Here is a 17,529-nt window from a genome sequence, read left to right on the forward strand (position 1 = left end):
AGCTAAATAGGATGCTTTATATGCGCTTCAGTTGGTTAGAATCCGGTGCAATTCATTATGACAGCGGTGGGATAGACATCAATGCCCCAATAATGGTGGCTGCCATTGGACATTTCTCTTTCTCGTGGGCGTCGAAACCCCTGAAGTGCATACGAGCGCGATTGTTTGCAACGACCGAGTTGACCGAGCAGAACCATAGCTGTCCTTGAAACCAATGTCTCCAGTGCCTCGCCGGAAAGCGCCCACCAGAAGCGTCTTACACCAGGGCGCCCGCCAGAAGCATACCGAAGCTCCCATCTGCGCACTTTTTGGCGCCCATACCTGTGGCTCATCGAACGCATTTTGCCGCACCAGACGGGATAGATCCTAAATGCCCGTCTACTCTACGTCGTCCGCTCTGATCGTGTCGTGGCGCACGTCCTGAGTCGACCTTTTGTGGTGTCTCGGTCTTGTTGGGGCGAGGATCGGTTTCGTTGACATGTGAGCGGCTGTTTGGGGTCGGATTCTGAATAGTCTGGATATCACATCGTAAGCTTATCCGGGTGTTAGCAATCAGCAGTGGAATTGAAGTGCCCGGAGGACTAGTATTATTTGCGTATAGGGCAACCCGGCAGCGTCTCGAAGTGCCGTATGCTGATGCGTTTTATCCCTGACAGAAGTTTATGGATTATTATTAACATCTGATAGCTCGAACAAGTGGGGTGTTTCTATACTGCCTCACAAACAACTCGCCAAGTGGTCTAGAATCCTCTCGGCACTAGCTGACCGAGGCTTGATCTGACACTTGAACGGAGCGGGATGGCTAATGACGCATTATCAGACGTGTCAGCTGCAAACCGAGCCTAAAACACAGTGAGACCAACCTGATTATGCCTGGTATGACCCCAATCTTGGGCAACACCTCCTTCCCGTTCTCCCCTACCACCGGTGCGATGTCAAATACAGACAAGGTCATAGCGATGGCTAAGCTCAGCGATAGCTCCGCAACGTGCATGCCAGGACAGATGCTGCATCCAAGGTACAATATCTTGTCAGCCGGAATGGATGAGTGCGAGGTGACGGACGAGCCCCGCTTACCGCCTGCCGTACCCGAAACAGATAGTGCGCGGGTCCGTCTGGGGGGTCGCACCGAGAAAACGTTCGGGTGCGAAGGCTGATGGATCGGGGTACACGTCTTCGTCGCGGAGCATGGCCCTATCAGACGAAACGCGTTTTCAATAAGAAGTACGTCTGAGGCTGCAGCACGCACCATAGGTTCGCCTGGACGATCGAGCCCTTCGGAATGAAGAACCCGTTGTATACGTCGTCCTCTGTTGTGCAATGGGGGAGCCCTGCGCATTGAATGGGTGATATATAACTTAGGATGTTAGCAGAGGGAAATGATGGAGAAGGCCTACCGAGGGGTGCGACAGGAAACCAACGCAGGGTTTCCTTGGATAGAGCTTCGATATACGGTAAAGATGGGAGATCGTCGGCAGTAGGCAGGCGGTCCGGTCCAACGGCGGCGTCGATCTCTGCTTGGGCTTTACGCTGAACATCGGGGCGGAGGGTCATCGCGAGGTAAAACGCATAGATGGAAGAGACGGTCTGAAGGGCGAATCAGCAACTGTTATGTCTAACGGATTTTGTGACGCACTGTATCTGATCCCGCTGAGAAATGGCGTTTAGATTCGAACACGAAAGGAGGTAGGACAAGGAGACCCACCGCCATACAGCGTTGAGGCAGACCATTTGATTATATCTTCCTGAAGAGCGTCACCGCCGTACTTCTCAATGTTCATAAGACAGTAAGACGGTTGAGCAATACCCAGCTCCTACGTCCCGTACTGAGTCATGTTAAAGCTAAATGCCGGGACTTTGACTTACCATCTGCTCTTTGGCGTACGCCCAGGGTCTCTCCAGGTAGTCCATCACGTTCTGGCGATACTGATCGGCGAGTCGCTTCCATCGTGTGCCGGGGAACCACGCCGGGACATACCGCACTATGCACAGCAATGAGCTGTCACCCCACATGAATGTATAAGTTATAGTCAGGAACTCACACCAAGGAATGATATCGACCAAGAAAGCACCGGGAGTCGCGGCGTAAGCAAACTCCACCAGCACCTGCTCCACGAGCTTGATGAGACTATCGTCGGCCCCTTTGGCGTCGTATCCGTAGCCAAGTTTAAGGATGATGGCACCTATTTCTCTAAGAGTGAAGATTAAGTTCGGTCATGTCAAAAGCAATAAGCATACGAGAATTTGGCGTACAGTCGGACGTGCTCGTTCAACTTCTCGGGAGAATGGAACACGTTAGCTATGAAGCGCTTCGTCTCGTGCTCGATTGTAGCAGCATGACGCCTCGCTGCTGCGCGAGTGCCCATGAACTGGTGCATCATGGTGCGGTAGCGACGATACCGATCGCCGTACTGCAAGAGAGACATGGAGTTCTTGTGTCCGACGAGCTCGCCCACCATGGGTAGTACAGGACGGTTTGAGTATATGCTGCTTTTCTTATCCAGCAGTTCGATGGCTTCGTGTGGGGAGTTGAGGAAGACGATAGGTTGGCCGAAGATGCTGATCGATGAGATTGGACCTGGCATTACAAGTCAGCGGGGCGGTATTTACCGTTCATGTGCGACTCGCCGTATTGCTTCTTCCAGGCAGCAAAGGTGATCCAGGGAGAGGACGAAGGCATATCAAGCAAATTACCGATGAGCGGCCATGGCTTCGGTCCAGGGGGAAATGGCAGCATTGAAGTCCTTGTGTAGAGCTCCCTAAGCAGAAAGAGCGCAAAGACGGCGACTGTGGCGTCAAGACAATTCCACGCGCTCAAAGGCATGATGATGCACGAGAAGTCAAGTCGTCATACAGGATTCTAGATGCATGTTTATATATGTCGGGGTGCTGCCACAGAGCCGGTATTGCTGCCAGGGTACAGAGTCAGAGACAGAGTTTACTTTGTCTTCTATCGACAGGCACAATTCGTTAGAAGGCGCGTAGAACGTTCCCCGGTGTCATTACGAGTGGTGCAGTACAATGGCTAAGCGCAGGATGGGCTTATAGTCTCCAAGCAGCGTCTCCTGTAACGGGAAGCCATCAAAGACCTCTACATATTAGGGGCGCATAAATCGAGCTGGGTGAGGAGATAGGCAAGATTGGAATGTAGGAACGTTCTGTCGTGATCCGGAGATAGCCCATGCAGAGAGATATGCCCTGTTCGCTGGTTGGCAATGAAGCTTGAAGAACGTTCCCAGCCGATATCCGACTCTGTGGAAGAACATAGCTGTAACCCGAAAATAAGGCTTCAAAGATGAGTGATTTCACAAGAGCTTCGGGGAGGAAAGCCTCGTGATGGCGGAGGACATCAGGGCCGGGAACTGTGTCCGTGCCAAGAAGATGCTCGCGTAAGAGGCCGGATGCGGCGGGGGAAGTTGGTCATGTTGTGGGAGTCATCCAATGATCCATCGGACGCTGACTCGGCCGTTCGCGATGGCAAGCAGAGGTCTCAGTCCAAGATATGCTTACCTTAGATTTCGTTGGGAACCGACCCAAGTCCGATCCATCACGCTCTCTTTCCCACTTCCCCCCTCGTCCGCCCATAGACTAATTTGACGATGAGCAAGATACAGCAGCCCAAGACGACCAACGTGCTCACTTCGCCCGAGCCAGACACCAAGATCCATCCCGTCTGGGAGTACACCGAGGAGCAACAAGCCCAGATCAAAGACCTTCGCGAGGTGCGCGTCTGTTCTTCGCCCTTTGCCCTCTCCAGCTTTCTCAGACGCGTGTTTGCACCAAAGTATGCTGCATCTATCACGCTCCCGGAGTCGGACCCGTATTATATCTGGGAGCAGCGCTTCCTCAACAAAGCCGAGACGATTCCTCGGTATATGCGCGCCGCCAAGTGGAAGATGCCCGACGCCCAGAAGCGCATCAAAGGTACACTGGAGTGGAGACGCGAGTACAAGCCGGACCTAATTCCGCCAGACGATGTGCGTGTTTGGTTATATGCGTGCCTACCAAGGGCAGTACGCTCATATGGAGAACGTCCTTCGATGGTTTAGGTCAAGATTGAGGCTGAGACTGGCAAAATGTACGGCCGACGCGCGTTAGACGCCCTGCTGCCCATGCTCATTATTTTACCCCGTCCAGCATCCTCACGGGCTTCGACAACGATGGTCGTCCCATAATATATATGCGTCCCGGAAATGAGAACACGGAACGGAGTCCACGCCAGCTGAGACATCTCGTGTGGTGGTTGTGTGTCTTATCTCCCCTGCGGACGTTTTCAAATGCCTAATGCTGCTCATACAGAGAACGCGCCAAAGACTTCCAGCCTCATGGACAAGAGTCCATTGTCATTATTGTAGATTACAAGACAACGACCTTAAGAACCAATCCCTCCGTATCTGTAGCCAGCAAAGTAAGCCCTTTTGCACCCTAATTATTATGTTTAGTTTATTCATCTGCCTTCGCAGGTCCTCACTATCCTTCAACAACACTACGTCGAGACGCTCGGCCGCGCCATCGTCACGAACCTCCCTTTCCTTCTTAATTTCTTCTACAAGGGCATCTCGCCGTTCCTTGACCCCGTCACGCGCGATAAGGTCCGTCCTCCGCCCAGTTTATCATTGTGCCTTGTCCTATCGCTGACGGAATCCTACGGGTGTACGCAGATGCGCTTCAACCCAGACCTCGTCGAGCTTATACCCAGCTCCCAGCTTGACGCCGAGTTCGGCGGCGAATATAACTTCGAGTACGACTTTGAGACGTACTGGAAGCAGATCGTCGAGTGCGTCCCTGTCCCCGTTTCTTCATCCGCGCGCCCGCCTTGACAAAATTGACGCATGTCAATCGATCCGAATAGCTTTTGCGGCATCGCCCCCGACGGCACCCGCCTCCCCGGCTACTTCGACGGCCCCAAGCGCGGCTCCCAGCCCGTCTCCGAGCCGGAAGCGGCGAACGCGGAAGAACCGTGCGTGCTCTGTTATGTTTATCTGGGATTGTCACCCGGCATACATCTGACCTCGACTTTCTTTCGGCCAGCTCACCGATCCCCCAAGAAGAGAACGAGAACGACAGCGGTATCGCCACCGCCAACGGGTCCCCCGCGCCCTCGTCCGCGACCGCGTCCGTCGAGTCAGCAGAGAGCGGCATTCCGGAGGCCAAGGCTGCACCCGACGTCGAGGAGGCGCCCGTGGTTGCAGGGGCTGCTGTTGCTGTCGTCGTTGCTTGATGAGATGTGCGAGGATTATAGCGTTTGCGTCAGCGTCCATCTAGATTTTAATTGTTTGTTCGTTGCGCCCGAGTCGCTGTTTTACTACCCTAGGCGAGCTGTAGGATGCCTATATATCACCCCTTATTATAAGCTTAATTTATAGACTCTGTTTGTGCATATGTCAACCCCTTGTCTATCCTCAAAGTAACCAGACTAGTCTCTTTCGTTGATCCACCGCCCAAGTCAAGTTAGAAGTCCAAATCAAAGATAATGTTTTTGCTCAGCCTCTGTAGGACGAGCGTGGTATTAAAAGCGCGCGAATGCGAATATGCATAATGGACAGCGGGGAGGTCAAAGTATGATAAGACCAGATAGACGAGATTGATTGTCTATGTTATAATATAATGACGATGAGAGTCCGAGCGTGGACGTGATTATAAGAGAGGCCAAGAGAGAAAGCGAATGTAAAGGTGAGAAGAGCGAAAAACAAATGTCAAGAACGAGCGAGCGAGCGAATGAGTCAGTAGTAATAAAGTCAGATCAAGTGCGTAGGCAAGAGAGCGCTAAGCTGAGGGTAAAGATGAGAAAAAGACTAGCTAGAAAAAGGAGCGACTATAGCTTGTAACGAACTCGCGGAAGTAGGAACGCATTCTAGTGACGCATGCTAGGTATGTGCACCGGTATACTCTACAACTCGGGCCTGGAGGATAGAATTGTGAAAGCGGAGGCTGAAAAGTCAAGTCAGGAAAGAGAGTATAACGTCGCATCAAGAGGGTTTACTGGCGAAATCAAACGAGGGGCGAGGGCGAGGCGAAAGGTGATGTATGATGTTTGATGTGACGAGAACTTCCATCCTTTTTTCTTTGCGAGATTCCAATCAAATGCAACGATGACCCAGATTCTTCTACCGAAGTCCAGTCTTCCAGCTCGACGGCGGGCCCCTGCCCGGCGTCCTCGCAGGACTCGCGCTCGCGCTCCGGAGCTGCGCGAGTCCGGGGCCGGACGACGGACCCGCAGACGACGACGGACCGCTGGCAGGCGTGCTCGACTTGCGCTGGCGCGCCGCCTGCTGCCCGCCAGGACCTCCACCACCGTACGCGCTCATCGCGCTCCCGGGGTGCAACATGCTGCTCCGCGACCCAGCAGTGGCGGGCGGCCCGAAGCTCTCGCCGTACACGCTGCGCGCGCCCCATCCACCGCCTCCGCCTCCGCCATACTCGCTCCCGCCGTAAGCGGACTGCGACGACGAGCCGGGGTACATCCCGTATCCGCCCATCATCATCGGCGGGGGCATGCCGAACATGCTCCCACGGACATTGTTCGAGCCGCCGTTCGACGGGCCGTACGCGCTCGCCGCCGACGAGAACCCACCGCGTCCACCGGCGTCGCTGTCCCTGCTGGACGCGGGCCCGCCGACATTGGACGCGCGCTCCCATTCCTCGCCGGCGGCTGCGATCGCCTGTTGCGCGACGGCCATCTGATACGCCTGCTTGGCGACCATCATCGCGTGCTGGTGCGCCGCCATCATGCCCGCGTTCTCTTGCATGTTTTGCGGCATCGGCGGGAGGTTGATCTGCGGCATCGGGGGCATGTTCATCCCCACGCCCATGTTCATGTTCATACCCATGTTCATGTTGGGGTACATCATCGGAGGCATGTGCATCTGGCCCATGGGCTGCTGCCAGCCCCAAGGACCGTAGGCTGACGTGCCCGTGTTCATGGCCGTCATGGCCGTCATGCTCATGCGCGGGTCGGCGGGCGCACCATGGTCGTCGTCTTCGACGATCGGTCCGCGGCCGTTGACGAGTTTGCCGAACTGTGCACACAAAAATGTCAGTCACAATCGCAACGTGTCTCACACACGACAGCGACAAGAAACCAAAGCACACCTCAATCGCAGCCTTCGCCTCGCTCCTCCTCCTCTCCCGCCTCCTCGCCTCCCGGTCCTTATCATCCTCTCCCACATCCTTGCGCCCACCAGGTGCAGGCGTAAGATCCACACTAACACGCTTCCCGCGCCTTATCGCGCCCGCCGTCGTCCTGGCGCCCACCTCACTCGCGCTCGCACTGGCAGCCCCGCTGACACTCGCACTGTAGCTCGCCGAGGCAGACGCCGACGTCGACGAATCATACCGCCCGCGCGACCCACCATGTCCGCCCACAACACTCCCAATCTCACTCCCGTCGCGCGGCGTAAACGGCGCACCGCGCCCACTACTGCTGTCCCCCGTCGAGCTTCCCGCCGGGCTGCGGTTCGCCGCCGTGGCAAACGGCCGCGCGGTCGTGGCCGTGGTCATATTGCTGAGCGCAGGATTCGACGAGGAGCGGCCGCGCCCCCCGCTTTGGCTCTGGCTCTGGCTCTGGCTCTGGCTCTGGCTCTGGCTTTGCTGCTGCATCTGCATCTGCCGCACAAGGTGTTGGTTCTGCAGCGCGGAGCCGTACGACGACGCAGACGCTTTGCCGGCGAGGGACGGCGCGTCTGGGACGGAATCGATGAGAGGGGCAGAGCGCTGCCTGCCGCCACTGCGGGGTTGGCTGGACGCGCCGGTGGCGCTTGACATGACGGACGCGGCGTCGCTCTGTGACTGCGAGGACTTGGAGACCGCGCGCGAGCTGGGCATTGCGTTCGGCGACAGTGACAGCGACGGCGATGGGGAATGGAACGGGGAATTACTGGAATACGCGACAGAGTCCACGCGCGGGGGTGGCTTCATCACTTGCGGGTCCCTCGGTCTTGCTGTCGCTGTGGCAGAAGAAGTGGCCAGCGTTGGTGGGGTGAGCGTCGACGCGGGCGTAGCAAACGACGACACGGGCGAGGCCGTGAGCTCCTTGGCGAACGCTGGAGAGCCAGACGACGACGCGGCCCTGGTGTTCACCGGCGGTGCCAGACCAGGCCCACGCGCGGTCTCGACCGAGTCCGAGGCAGCATGTCGTTGCGCGGGGCGCGAAAGCACGCTGAACGCCGCGGGCGGCTTGCGCTCGCGCACGGGCGTGGGGACGATGCGGTCTCGCGGCGAGGGCGATGGCCCACCGTCATTTCTCTTTTCCTGCTCTTTCCCTCGTCCTTCTCGCTCCTGCTCTCCCTGCTTCTCCACCACCTCCCTCTCCTGCTTCTCCACACCCATCCCCTTCCCAACCCCACTCTCACTCCCACCCACCAACGCCCCCACACCCGCACCAAGCGGTAACGGCATCGCCGGGGACATCACACTCGGCGACCCCATCGGCGTCGCATACATCGACCCACCGCCCGGCGTCCCGCTCCCGTCCTGTTGCTCTCCCTGCCCCAGCCCTGCCCCCAGCCCCGCTTTACTCGGCGGCGGCGGCAGCGCGAGCTCCAGGTCCGCGTCGGCATTGAACGACGACACAAGCCGTATAGCCGCCATAAGCTCCTCGTCATGGCTGTGCGAGCTGCCGCTGCCCGCAGACAGCGGCGACGTAACGATCACGCCCGCGGACGCGGAGCGCCGGCGCGCGGTTTTGTCTGCCGCAGTGCCGGCGCTAGTGTGCGCGGGGGCCTGGCCCGTGCTCGGGCTTGGGCTCGGTGCGGGTGGAGGAGAGGTGACGAGGCTCGGTGCAACGGGCTTGACCCTCTCTTTCTCTCTTTCCTTCTCCCTCTCTCTTTCCTTCTCCCTCTCTCGTTCTTTCTCCCTCCTCTCCTTCTCAAACGACACCGGCACAGGCACCGAACCAGCCTTCCTCCCTCCCACCGGTGGATGCCCAGGACCAGGAAACACAAGCGGCGACTTCTCCGCCAACGGCGACGACCTGCTCGGCACCGCCGGCATCGACATCGACATCGACATCGTCGCCAGCGTGCCCGTGCCCAGCGGCATCGGCGGCGGCCTAAACGGCTCGTCCTCGCTCCCGTTCCCATTAATCCCATTAATCCCATTAACCCCATTCCCACTCCCCTTGCTCCCACTTCCATTCGGCCCAACCCCACGCACAACAAGACTCGAGCTCGAGCTCCCCGCAGCAGTCGACGCGCCCACGAGCTGATGAATGTCGATCAGCGGTCGCGCGGGCATGCGCGGCCGCCCCGCACCCGCACCCGCGCCGGATGCGGCGGAGCGCCCCGAGGCGGCGCTGCCTGGGCGTTTTGGCGCGACGAGCGCGGAGAGGGGGAGGTCTTCCGAGTCTGAGCTTGCGCCGGAGCTGCTGCTGCTGCTGCTGGAGGATGATGCGGATGGGGGGCGGCGCGGGAGGGATTTCGGGGGTGCTGCTACTTGTGCTGAGTCGATTTGAGTTGAGTCGAGTCGAGTTGAGTTGAATTGAGACGGAGATGAAGAGAAAAAGGGAGAGGTGGGGTTGATTAGTATTTCCGTGCATACATGAGTCCGCAAGAAGTGGAGAAAAGAGAGGAAAGGAAAGGAAAGGAAAGGGAGGAAGCGACTCACCCCTGCTCCCCGCACCGCTGCCTCCACCGCTACTGCCAAACAACATCTCGCTCTGTGCCTTCGACGGCGCCGGCCGATGCTGCCCCTGCCCCTGCCCCTGCCCTTGCCTCGCATTCCCGCTACTGCCAACCGCCTTCCCAAAGTCCTGGCTCTGCGACCGCGCACCCAAATTGCGCGCGCCCGTAATCGTGCGTTTGCGCCCGACACCCCCCTTGCCCCTCCCTCTCCGCACCGGCTCGCCGTCGCTGTCCACTTCCTCCCCGTCGCTCTCTTCTTCGTCTTCGTCTTCGTCAGACGAAGTGTCCACCGCGCTGTTCTTGTTATCGAACGCGCGCACGGGCAGCGCGGCCACTGCGCCCACCGTCGACGCGCGTTTACGCCCCATCGAGCCTGCGTTGGCGCTGGCGAGCGTATCAGTGGCGCGCAGTGTATCCTGGCTCGGCGGGCGCCCTCCTCCTTGTCCAGCACCAGCACCGGCACCGGCACCAGCACCGATACTACTCCAAGCCCCCGCCCCAAACAACGGCGACTCGCTCCTCGCCACAGGCGACGGCAGCTGCTGCATGCCCGGCGCAGCCGCGGCGCCAAACGCCGGCGAGGCAGCGCGCGAGCGGCGCGCCTGCGCCTCGCGGAACGCGGCGACGGATATGCGCTGTGACGTGTCGCTCGCGCCGCTGTTCTCTCTCGGGCGCGGGCGCGCGGGCGGGGTGAGGTTGTAGTAGCTGCCGCTGCCGCCGCCGTTGTAGTTGTTATAGCTCGAGAGCGACGACCCCGGTCTCTCCGTCGGTGTCGCGGGCGAGGTGGCGCGGACGTGGCGGAAGGATTTAAGGTTGAACTCGCTGTCCTGCTGCTGCTGCTGCTGGTGATGGGGAGCGGAAGCAGACGCAGAAGGGACAGGCGATCCCATCGCCGAGCTCGTGGGCGAGACGGACGAGCTCGCGACGGACGCGGCGGCGCTCCCGGGTACAGACGCCTTGGAGCGCGTGCGCTCGCGTACCCAGCTCATGAGCCCGCTCTTCTTCGGCGTCTTGGGGTTAGGACTGCCGCTGCCGCTGCCCCTATCAGCACCTGAGCCTGCGCCAGAGCCGGAGCCGAGACCGGGGACAACGAGTCCAGCCGGACGCGCAGACGGCGTCATACCGTGCGCCTCGCTCTTCGCGGCGCGGAGGGGCGGGGACGCGGCGGGGAACGACGCGGTGCTGCCGTGGCTCTCGTTGCGCGCGTGCCCGGCGGGTCCTCGCTTCTTCGGTTTCTCCTTTGGATGATGCGGCCCGTTGGAATCCGACGGCAGCGAGTGCGTGGAGCCAGGGGGTCCTCCGCCATTGAACAGCGCGCCTTTCTGCGGGGGCTGCAGGCTGTTCGCGCTGTCTCCGTTGTTGCCGTTGTTACTGTAGCTAGCACTGGTGGTGGGGCCCGTGGCGAAGGTGAACTGCTGGTAGGGCGACAAGGACGGACGTCTGGGCCGGTCAGTGTCCGCGGTGGTCGAGGCGCTGCCTGTGCTGATGAGGCTAGAAGCGTCCTGCTGCTGTTTCCGACGGAAAGGGAGTTTCAGCTTGCTGCTCGACGGCGTGCTCTGCTGTTGCTGCTGCTGCTGGGCGGCAGCGACGAGGGAGGGGAGGTCGGAGCGCGAGGAGGTGCGGTCGGGGAAGACGTAGTCCTCGGCGGACTCGAGCTCGGATGTGACGGCGAGGGATGCGGAGGACTGGGCTGCGGGGTTGTGGCGGGCGTGGAGGTAGGAGGTGTCGGCGTCGTTGCGAGGTGGAGCGGGTCGTTCTCGCTTGAGAAAGCCGGAGAGCAGGGGCATGTAGTGTTCGTGATTAAGGGGTAATTATTAGGTATGAATGTTGTGTTCCGGCGGGGATGAGAGGGGGACGGGGGCAGCGTGGAGTGGTGAAGGGGGTAGGAGAGGAAGGAGGAGAAAGGGAGAGTGAGTCGGGAGGAGGAGGAGAGGGAAGACGTCAAGATTCGCTTGACTGATTCAATTATTTTTGATTTTGTCAACAAATGTTATCCCTTCCAAATACGGAGTTAACTGCTGCCCACCTGTTTGCTGGCTGTCTTACGCCGTTTGCTCGTGTCCAGACAACGTTAGAGGCAAGAGGAGGAGTGGGTGGAGGGAGAGCAACCAGGTTTGTATTCTACTCTATAGACTCCCATGAGCATGCAAATCGTTTTCCAGAGTTTGATCTCGACTCTTCCATTTCCCAGGTGCAGTCGTGTCTCCTCCCAAGATTGCGAAAATGGCTCACCACCGCATGCTGCTCGCCTGTAAACATAGTTCTCGCCCCCTGACAAGCCTGTAGGTCGCAGTTCTCGCTCACACTCTCCCCTTTCCAGTTTTCGGCCGTAGTTTGCGAGCCAGAGCCGTCGGGATTGACTTGGCTATGATGCGATCCGATACCGACATGTCCATCCTCTGCTCCCGTGCCAACGAAAGTGGTGAGATCGGGCGCCTGTGTCGAACGTTCTGGCAGACACTGACGACATCCACGTCAATCATTCAATGTCACCATGTCACTCCTGAAAGCCGTCTTCACGCATCCATTCATTCATCCTTCATCCACTCCATACTCCACAGCGTTCGTCCTCAACGTGGATGGCCGATCATGATTCTGCAGTTCCGGGCTCTTCGCTGTTAACGATGCGCAGCAAGTACTACCTCTAGTGTGCGCTAAGTCGTCAATCCACCCCAGTGGGCCACGACGCGAATCTGTCAGCTAGTAATTACCCGAGTCGCCGACGGTACCGAGCTTTCCGACGAAACGCCGCCAGGTACTTTCCCCGTCGCACTGACCAAAGCATCTAGAGCTTTCGCCTTGAAATTTACAAGGTCTGCAACCTGCAGGGACTCGTTCAGTCTCCTCAGCAATCAACCCGGGAGGCACAAGGGGTCCTTGAGATTTCGGGTCAATATCAATGCTTAATAGCTGTTGGGCTTGAGCAGCTGAATGAGCAGAGCGCAGACCACTTGGTCGAAAGCTTGGGAGTCGGGAGAGGCGCTAGACCGGTTGCATTTGGTAAGCACACCCTCGATCGAGCTGCGGAGAATCGTATTCGACAGTGCAGGGTTGTTGAGGAACAGGTGCCAGGATGAACGTATGTAGTCGAGCTGATCTACTTCTTGCGTTGAAAATATGACGAGCGCCATTCGAGTCTTCCAACGGCGATGCACGGAGGTCTGTGCTGCGGTTCCGCCCATGTCGGTAGGGTTAAGAATACTTATGTCGTCCGGTGCCGGGTGTGCTTCTTTTTCTAAGTTTAACACAAGTATATGCGATAAGATGAGGTTCGTGCAGAAGGCCATAGTCTTCTCCTAGCCAAAGTTTCTCCTTTATAGTCTAGAAAACCAGCACCAGAGCGCTCTAAGTCATCATAGCAGAGGGAGTTGTATGAGAGGAATATGTTTGAACTCATGGATAAAGTTTAGCCTGGCGTTGAGGAATTGCTGTACAGGGACGGAACCAATTACGTCGCTGGCCCCTTTGCGACATCAGACCACCTTTGCCCCCTCCTCCTCCTCCCCCCTCGCCTCCTCCTCTTGCACTCAAACACCCCTTTGCCGACTCCTGAGTTGAAGCAGCCGTGGAAACCGAGCTCAAACACCGCGGAATCCTAGCAACCGAACCGACTACTGCGCCGGCAATTGCAATAGGTTCGTCTCTCGCAAATCACGGTTCACATTCAGTAGCGTGTTACGGCAACGACCAATAAGCATTTACTTTCATTAGAGTAAAATGGCTCCAAGCTTCTTCTCCAAGCTCGTCAAGCCCCCGTCCACGCCAAACACCAACACTCGCGACGGCCTCCCCTCCTCCTCCTCCTCCACCTCGAGCCACCCCTTCGCCTCCTTGGACCCCTTTGCGAACGCCGCCCCCTCTTCTCGCGATCCTTCTTCTACCCAGAGCTCACTCGACGTCACTCGTTTCCCTTCCACATCCACCTCACCACCTCCCTCTGCTCGCAACTCCACATTCAACTCCAACACCAACACCAACTCCCACACTCACCAGCGAACCTCATCCAGCACCAACCCATCCTCAATAACCTCAGCAACGTCCACATCCCAGCTCGGCCTCGGCATGCCGTCCCTCCCATACACGCGCCAGCGCACACAGACGATGCCTGCCACCGCCCAACCACCCCAAGGCGCCAAACTATCTGCCACCAGCCCCGACGACAAGAGGCGCGTGAGCGGTGCCAGCGGCGGCGGTGGCAGCCCGACTACCGGCAGGCGCAGCGGCGCACGCACGCCGGACTCGACGAGCACGCGCGAGAGCGTGCAGATTGGCGTCATACCGCCCTCCCCGCGCGCCGCGAAGCTGCAGTTCGACAACGCCATGACCAAGTCCCCCACCACCCCCAACGCCAACGCCAACGGGGGCGGCGCGCAGGACGTCATAGGGCGCGACTACGCACGCGGGCCGAACGCCAATCCCACGAACGCCAATTATAACAACAATAATCCTGCGAACGGCGTATACGGCTATGACCCTAACCTACACCAACACCAGCAACAGCAAGCCCCGCTGCGCCGGCCCAAGTCCCAGGAACGCTCCGTGCCCGACCGCCACGCGCTCTCGTACGCCATGATGCGCCCCGCGACCGCCGACGCGCTCGGCACGCCCGACGACATTCTCGCCACCGCCAACGGCAGCGCACGGGCCAGCCAGAATTTAGACGAGTGGGGCGGATTCGTCCAACAGCGCCCGGGCAGCAGGGGCGACTCCTCGTCGCGCGCGCTCACGCCCGCGAGCTCGACGGGCAATCTGCGGGGGTTCGTGGACCATCCCCGCAACGGGCAGGGTGGTGCGAACGGGTACACGAGCGGGTCTGCGACGGTCACCGCCAACACCAACACCAACACCCATGCCAATGGGAATAACGGGAACGGCGAGCGCCTCCGGCCCGACGTGCAGCGCCGGACGAGCAGCGGCCGGTCCTCGTCGTCAAGAAGCCAGACCACCCCGCTGGCGATCGACGTCGCGCGGTCCAATGCCGATCCCATGGACACGACGGCTGCTGCCGCGGTAGCGCCTCCCCCGCCCGTGCCCGACAAACAGGGCCTCGTCGAGTCGCCTACGCAGCTCACTACCCCCCATGCCCATGCCCATGTCCATGCGAATCAGAACCAGAACCAGAGCGCAGGCCCGAACGAGAGCACCTCCGCGCTCTCCCACCGCTCTGCTACCAGCAACAACACCGGCGGGAGCGGGGACAAGAAACAGCCCAAGAAGAAGAAATCCTGGGTCTCCGCCACCTCGCCCGGGCGCAAAGGCACCGGCATCGCGGGCGCGCTCGCCGCGAGCGGGATGGCGATGGCGCATCCGGGGTCTTCCCAGCAGCAACAGCAGCAGCAACAGCAGCAGCAGAGTGTGCCGCCGGTCCCTGCGCTCCCCGCTCGCCCCAACCCCAACGCGAACGCGAACGGGGGGAACAACAGGGCCAACAACAACACGAAGCACACCGCGTCCGCGAGCGTCGGCTCCGTCGCCGGTGCGCATCGCGCGCCGAGCTCCGTAGGATCGCCGCGCGGCGGGAGCCGGCCTATCGGCGCGAGCAGGAGCGATGTGAGTGTCGGCGGGGGCGGGGGGTACGACAGTGCCGGGAGCGGCGGAGGGTTCGAGAGCGAGGAGGAGGATGAGGAGAGCGATGAGGACGACGACGACGACGAGCTCGGGTTTCAGGCGGGCGATATTCCGGTGACGGGTTTCGCGGTCGCGAGTAGTAAGCGGAACGCGGATTTTCATGAGCTGTTTCCGAGTATTCCGGAGGGGGACTATTTGATCGAGGGTGAGTCTTTCCTTCCTTTTTCTCTGCTCTGAAGATCTCGATGTGCTAATGGACTGGTGGGGGCGTAGATTACGGGTGTGCGCTGCAGCGCGAGATTCTCATCCAGGGACGGCTCTATATCTCGGAGAACCACATCTGCTTCCACGCGAACATCTTTGGGTGGATCACCGACGTGCGTCTCCCCTCCCCTCCCCTCTCCACTTCCCTCGCCCACATCTAACCCGTATCATCCCACGCCCACAGCTCAGCATCCCCATGTACGAAATCACATCGCTCGAGAAGAAGATGACGGCGTTCGTGATCCCGAACGCGATCCAGCTCACGACGCGCCAGGCAAAATACACGTTCGCGTCCTTTCTCGCGCGCGACACCGCGCACGACGTGATCGCCAACATATGGCGCCTCGCGCGGCCCGAGATCGAGACTGCCGCGAGCGCCGGTGCGGGGCCGGGCGCGAGCAACGGCTCGTTCGTCGGTGCGGGGCCGGGCGCGGGCGCGTCCGATGGGGAGTTTGGTGTGGAGAAGGGTGCGGGCGGCGCTGGTGGTGGTGGTGGTGTGGTCGAGAAGGGGCCGGCGCCGGTGAAGAACAAGGTGACGCAGTGCGCGTGTGCGAAGAGCGGGGGGCATTATACGGAGACGGCGCTGGAGACGGTGGTGCCTGGGACGCCGGACAAGATCTATAATCTGATGTTCGCGAGCGGGTTCATCAAGGATTTTATGCGCGTCGATCAGAAGCTGCTCGGTATGTCGTCCCCTCCCCACCGCACCACAGCTGCTTATTATTATTGTTACCGCGCGCGCAGACGTGCAGATCGCCGACTGGGCGCCGATGTCGGGCGACTCGAAGCTGCTCGCGCGGACGATGTCGTACATCAAGCCGCTGAACAACACGATGGGCCCGAAGCAGACCAAGTGCGAGATCCGCGACGAGACGGTGCACTGCGACTTTGACGAGTACGTCGTGATGCTCACGACGACGCGCACGCCGGACGTGCCCTCGGGCGGCGTGTTCTCCGTCAAGACGCGCACGTGCCTCATGTGGGCGGGCGCCGTCGCGACGCGCGTTGTCGTCACGACGCAGGTGGAGTGGACGGGGCGGAGCTTTATCAAGGGTGCGTCCTTGTCGCGCTGTGCCGTCCAATGCGCTGCTAACCCACCACGCGTGAAACAGGCGTCATCGAGCGGAGCGCCATCGACGGCCAGAAGGTGTACCACGCGGACCTGGACAAGGCGATGCGGATGTACATCCAGGAGCACGCGTCCGAGTTCATCCCCTCGGGCGTGGACCCCACCGCCGTCGTGCCCGTCGAGCCCGCCACGCCCGCGGCGGAGCACCCGCCCGCGGGCTCGCCGCTCGCGGACGGCGCGGGCAAGGCTGTGGACGCGGTGAGCGCGGCACAGGCGCGCGAGCACGAGCGCAATGCGCGCGGGCTGCAGTGGGCGTACGAGACGTTCGAGGGCGCGTACGGCGTCGCGACGCGGTCGACGGCGGGCGCGCTCGAGCTGCTGCGCGACGCGTGGGACCAGTCGAGCAGCACGACGATTTTGTATTTTGTCATTGTCGTGCTCGTGCTGTCGAACGTGTGGACGCTCGCGCTCGTTGGGCGGCGCGAGGAGGTTGGAAGGCGGAAGGAGGCGCGGAAGATGGAGGAAAGGGAGCGGTGGGTGCAGGGGATCGTTACGGGTGTGTGGGAGGAGATGGCGAATGGGCGCGTGGTGAGGGTTGGTGCGGGGATTCCTGGGCTGGGTGGTGACGAGGCGGGGGCCTTGCCTGATCACTTGGGCGGTGGACCAATTGGCGGTGTTCACGAGGAGCTTGGCAGCATCGAGCGGACGCTGGACGCTATCGAGGATCGGGTGAAGATGATTCGCGGCAGTCTACATGCCACCGACTGAGAGGAGTGGTCGAATTAACTTAATGGTCTCTGGTTTTAGGCTCGTATCTAGAGCATCGTACGGGTTTCGGAGACGGACGACGAGTTTCTCAGCATTAACATTATCGTTAACACTAGTTTTACCCTCGCTCATTTCTTTTCGTTAAACTCTCTTACTGCGTCTTTCTTATGCTTTGCTTATTTGCTCACCGTTGTATCTGTCCCTTGCTCGATAACAATAAAAACATGCATTCAAACATGG

The 17,529-nt window shown here is 59.8% G+C and overlaps 5 protein-coding genes across 5 annotated transcripts; 2 read left to right on the top strand and 3 right to left on the bottom strand.

The window, feature by feature from the left end:
• Positions 1-717: 717 nt before the first annotated feature.
• Positions 718-2,824, bottom strand: CONPUDRAFT_87126 (cytochrome P450; the record flags this gene model as incomplete). Its single annotated transcript, XM_007765530.1, has 10 exons — positions 718-802; positions 864-1,007; positions 1,078-1,194; positions 1,250-1,331; positions 1,398-1,587; positions 1,677-1,814; positions 1,867-1,982; positions 2,043-2,191; positions 2,254-2,578; positions 2,611-2,824. The coding sequence occupies 10 exons, from the start codon at positions 2,822-2,824 to the stop codon at positions 718-720; spliced, it is 1,560 nt and encodes a 519-aa protein (XP_007763720.1).
• Positions 2,825-3,599: 775 nt separating this feature from the next.
• CONPUDRAFT_149289 (CRAL TRIO domain-containing protein) lies at positions 3,600-5,221 on the top strand (the record flags this gene model as incomplete). Its single annotated transcript, XM_007765616.1, has 8 exons — positions 3,600-3,977; positions 4,050-4,078; positions 4,138-4,245; positions 4,300-4,408; positions 4,464-4,592; positions 4,662-4,777; positions 4,853-4,960; positions 5,032-5,221. 8 exons carry the CDS (start codon positions 3,600-3,602, stop codon positions 5,219-5,221), a joined length of 1,167 nt encoding a protein of 388 aa, XP_007763806.1.
• An 886-nt stretch (positions 5,222-6,107) lies between these two features.
• On the bottom strand, positions 6,108-11,407 carry CONPUDRAFT_149290 (uncharacterized protein; the record flags this gene model as incomplete). Its single annotated transcript, XM_007765617.1, has 3 exons — positions 6,108-7,019; positions 7,093-9,437; positions 9,604-11,407. 3 exons carry the CDS (start codon positions 11,405-11,407, stop codon positions 6,108-6,110), a joined length of 5,061 nt encoding a protein of 1,686 aa, XP_007763807.1.
• Positions 11,408-12,523: 1,116 nt separating this feature from the next.
• Positions 12,524-12,907, bottom strand: CONPUDRAFT_149291 (uncharacterized protein; the record flags this gene model as incomplete). The annotated part of the gene is made up of 1 exon (XM_007765618.1): positions 12,524-12,907. One exon carries the CDS (start codon positions 12,905-12,907, stop codon positions 12,524-12,526), a length of 384 nt encoding a protein of 127 aa, XP_007763808.1.
• A 531-nt stretch (positions 12,908-13,438) lies between these two features.
• Positions 13,439-17,507, top strand: CONPUDRAFT_116443 (uncharacterized protein). The gene is made up of 5 exons (XM_007765619.1): positions 13,439-15,393; positions 15,462-15,565; positions 15,637-16,135; positions 16,197-16,505; positions 16,565-17,507. Exons 1-5 carry the CDS (start codon positions 13,683-13,685, stop codon positions 17,287-17,289), a joined length of 3,348 nt encoding a protein of 1,115 aa, XP_007763809.1. The 5' UTR covers positions 13,439-13,682; the 3' UTR covers positions 17,290-17,507.
• Positions 17,508-17,529: the final 22 nt, after the last annotated feature.

This window comes from Coniophora puteana (assembly GCF_000271625.1).
Source record: "Coniophora puteana RWD-64-598 SS2 unplaced genomic scaffold CONPUscaffold_1, whole genome shotgun sequence".
NCBI lineage: Eukaryota > Fungi > Basidiomycota > Agaricomycetes > Boletales > Coniophoraceae > Coniophora > Coniophora puteana.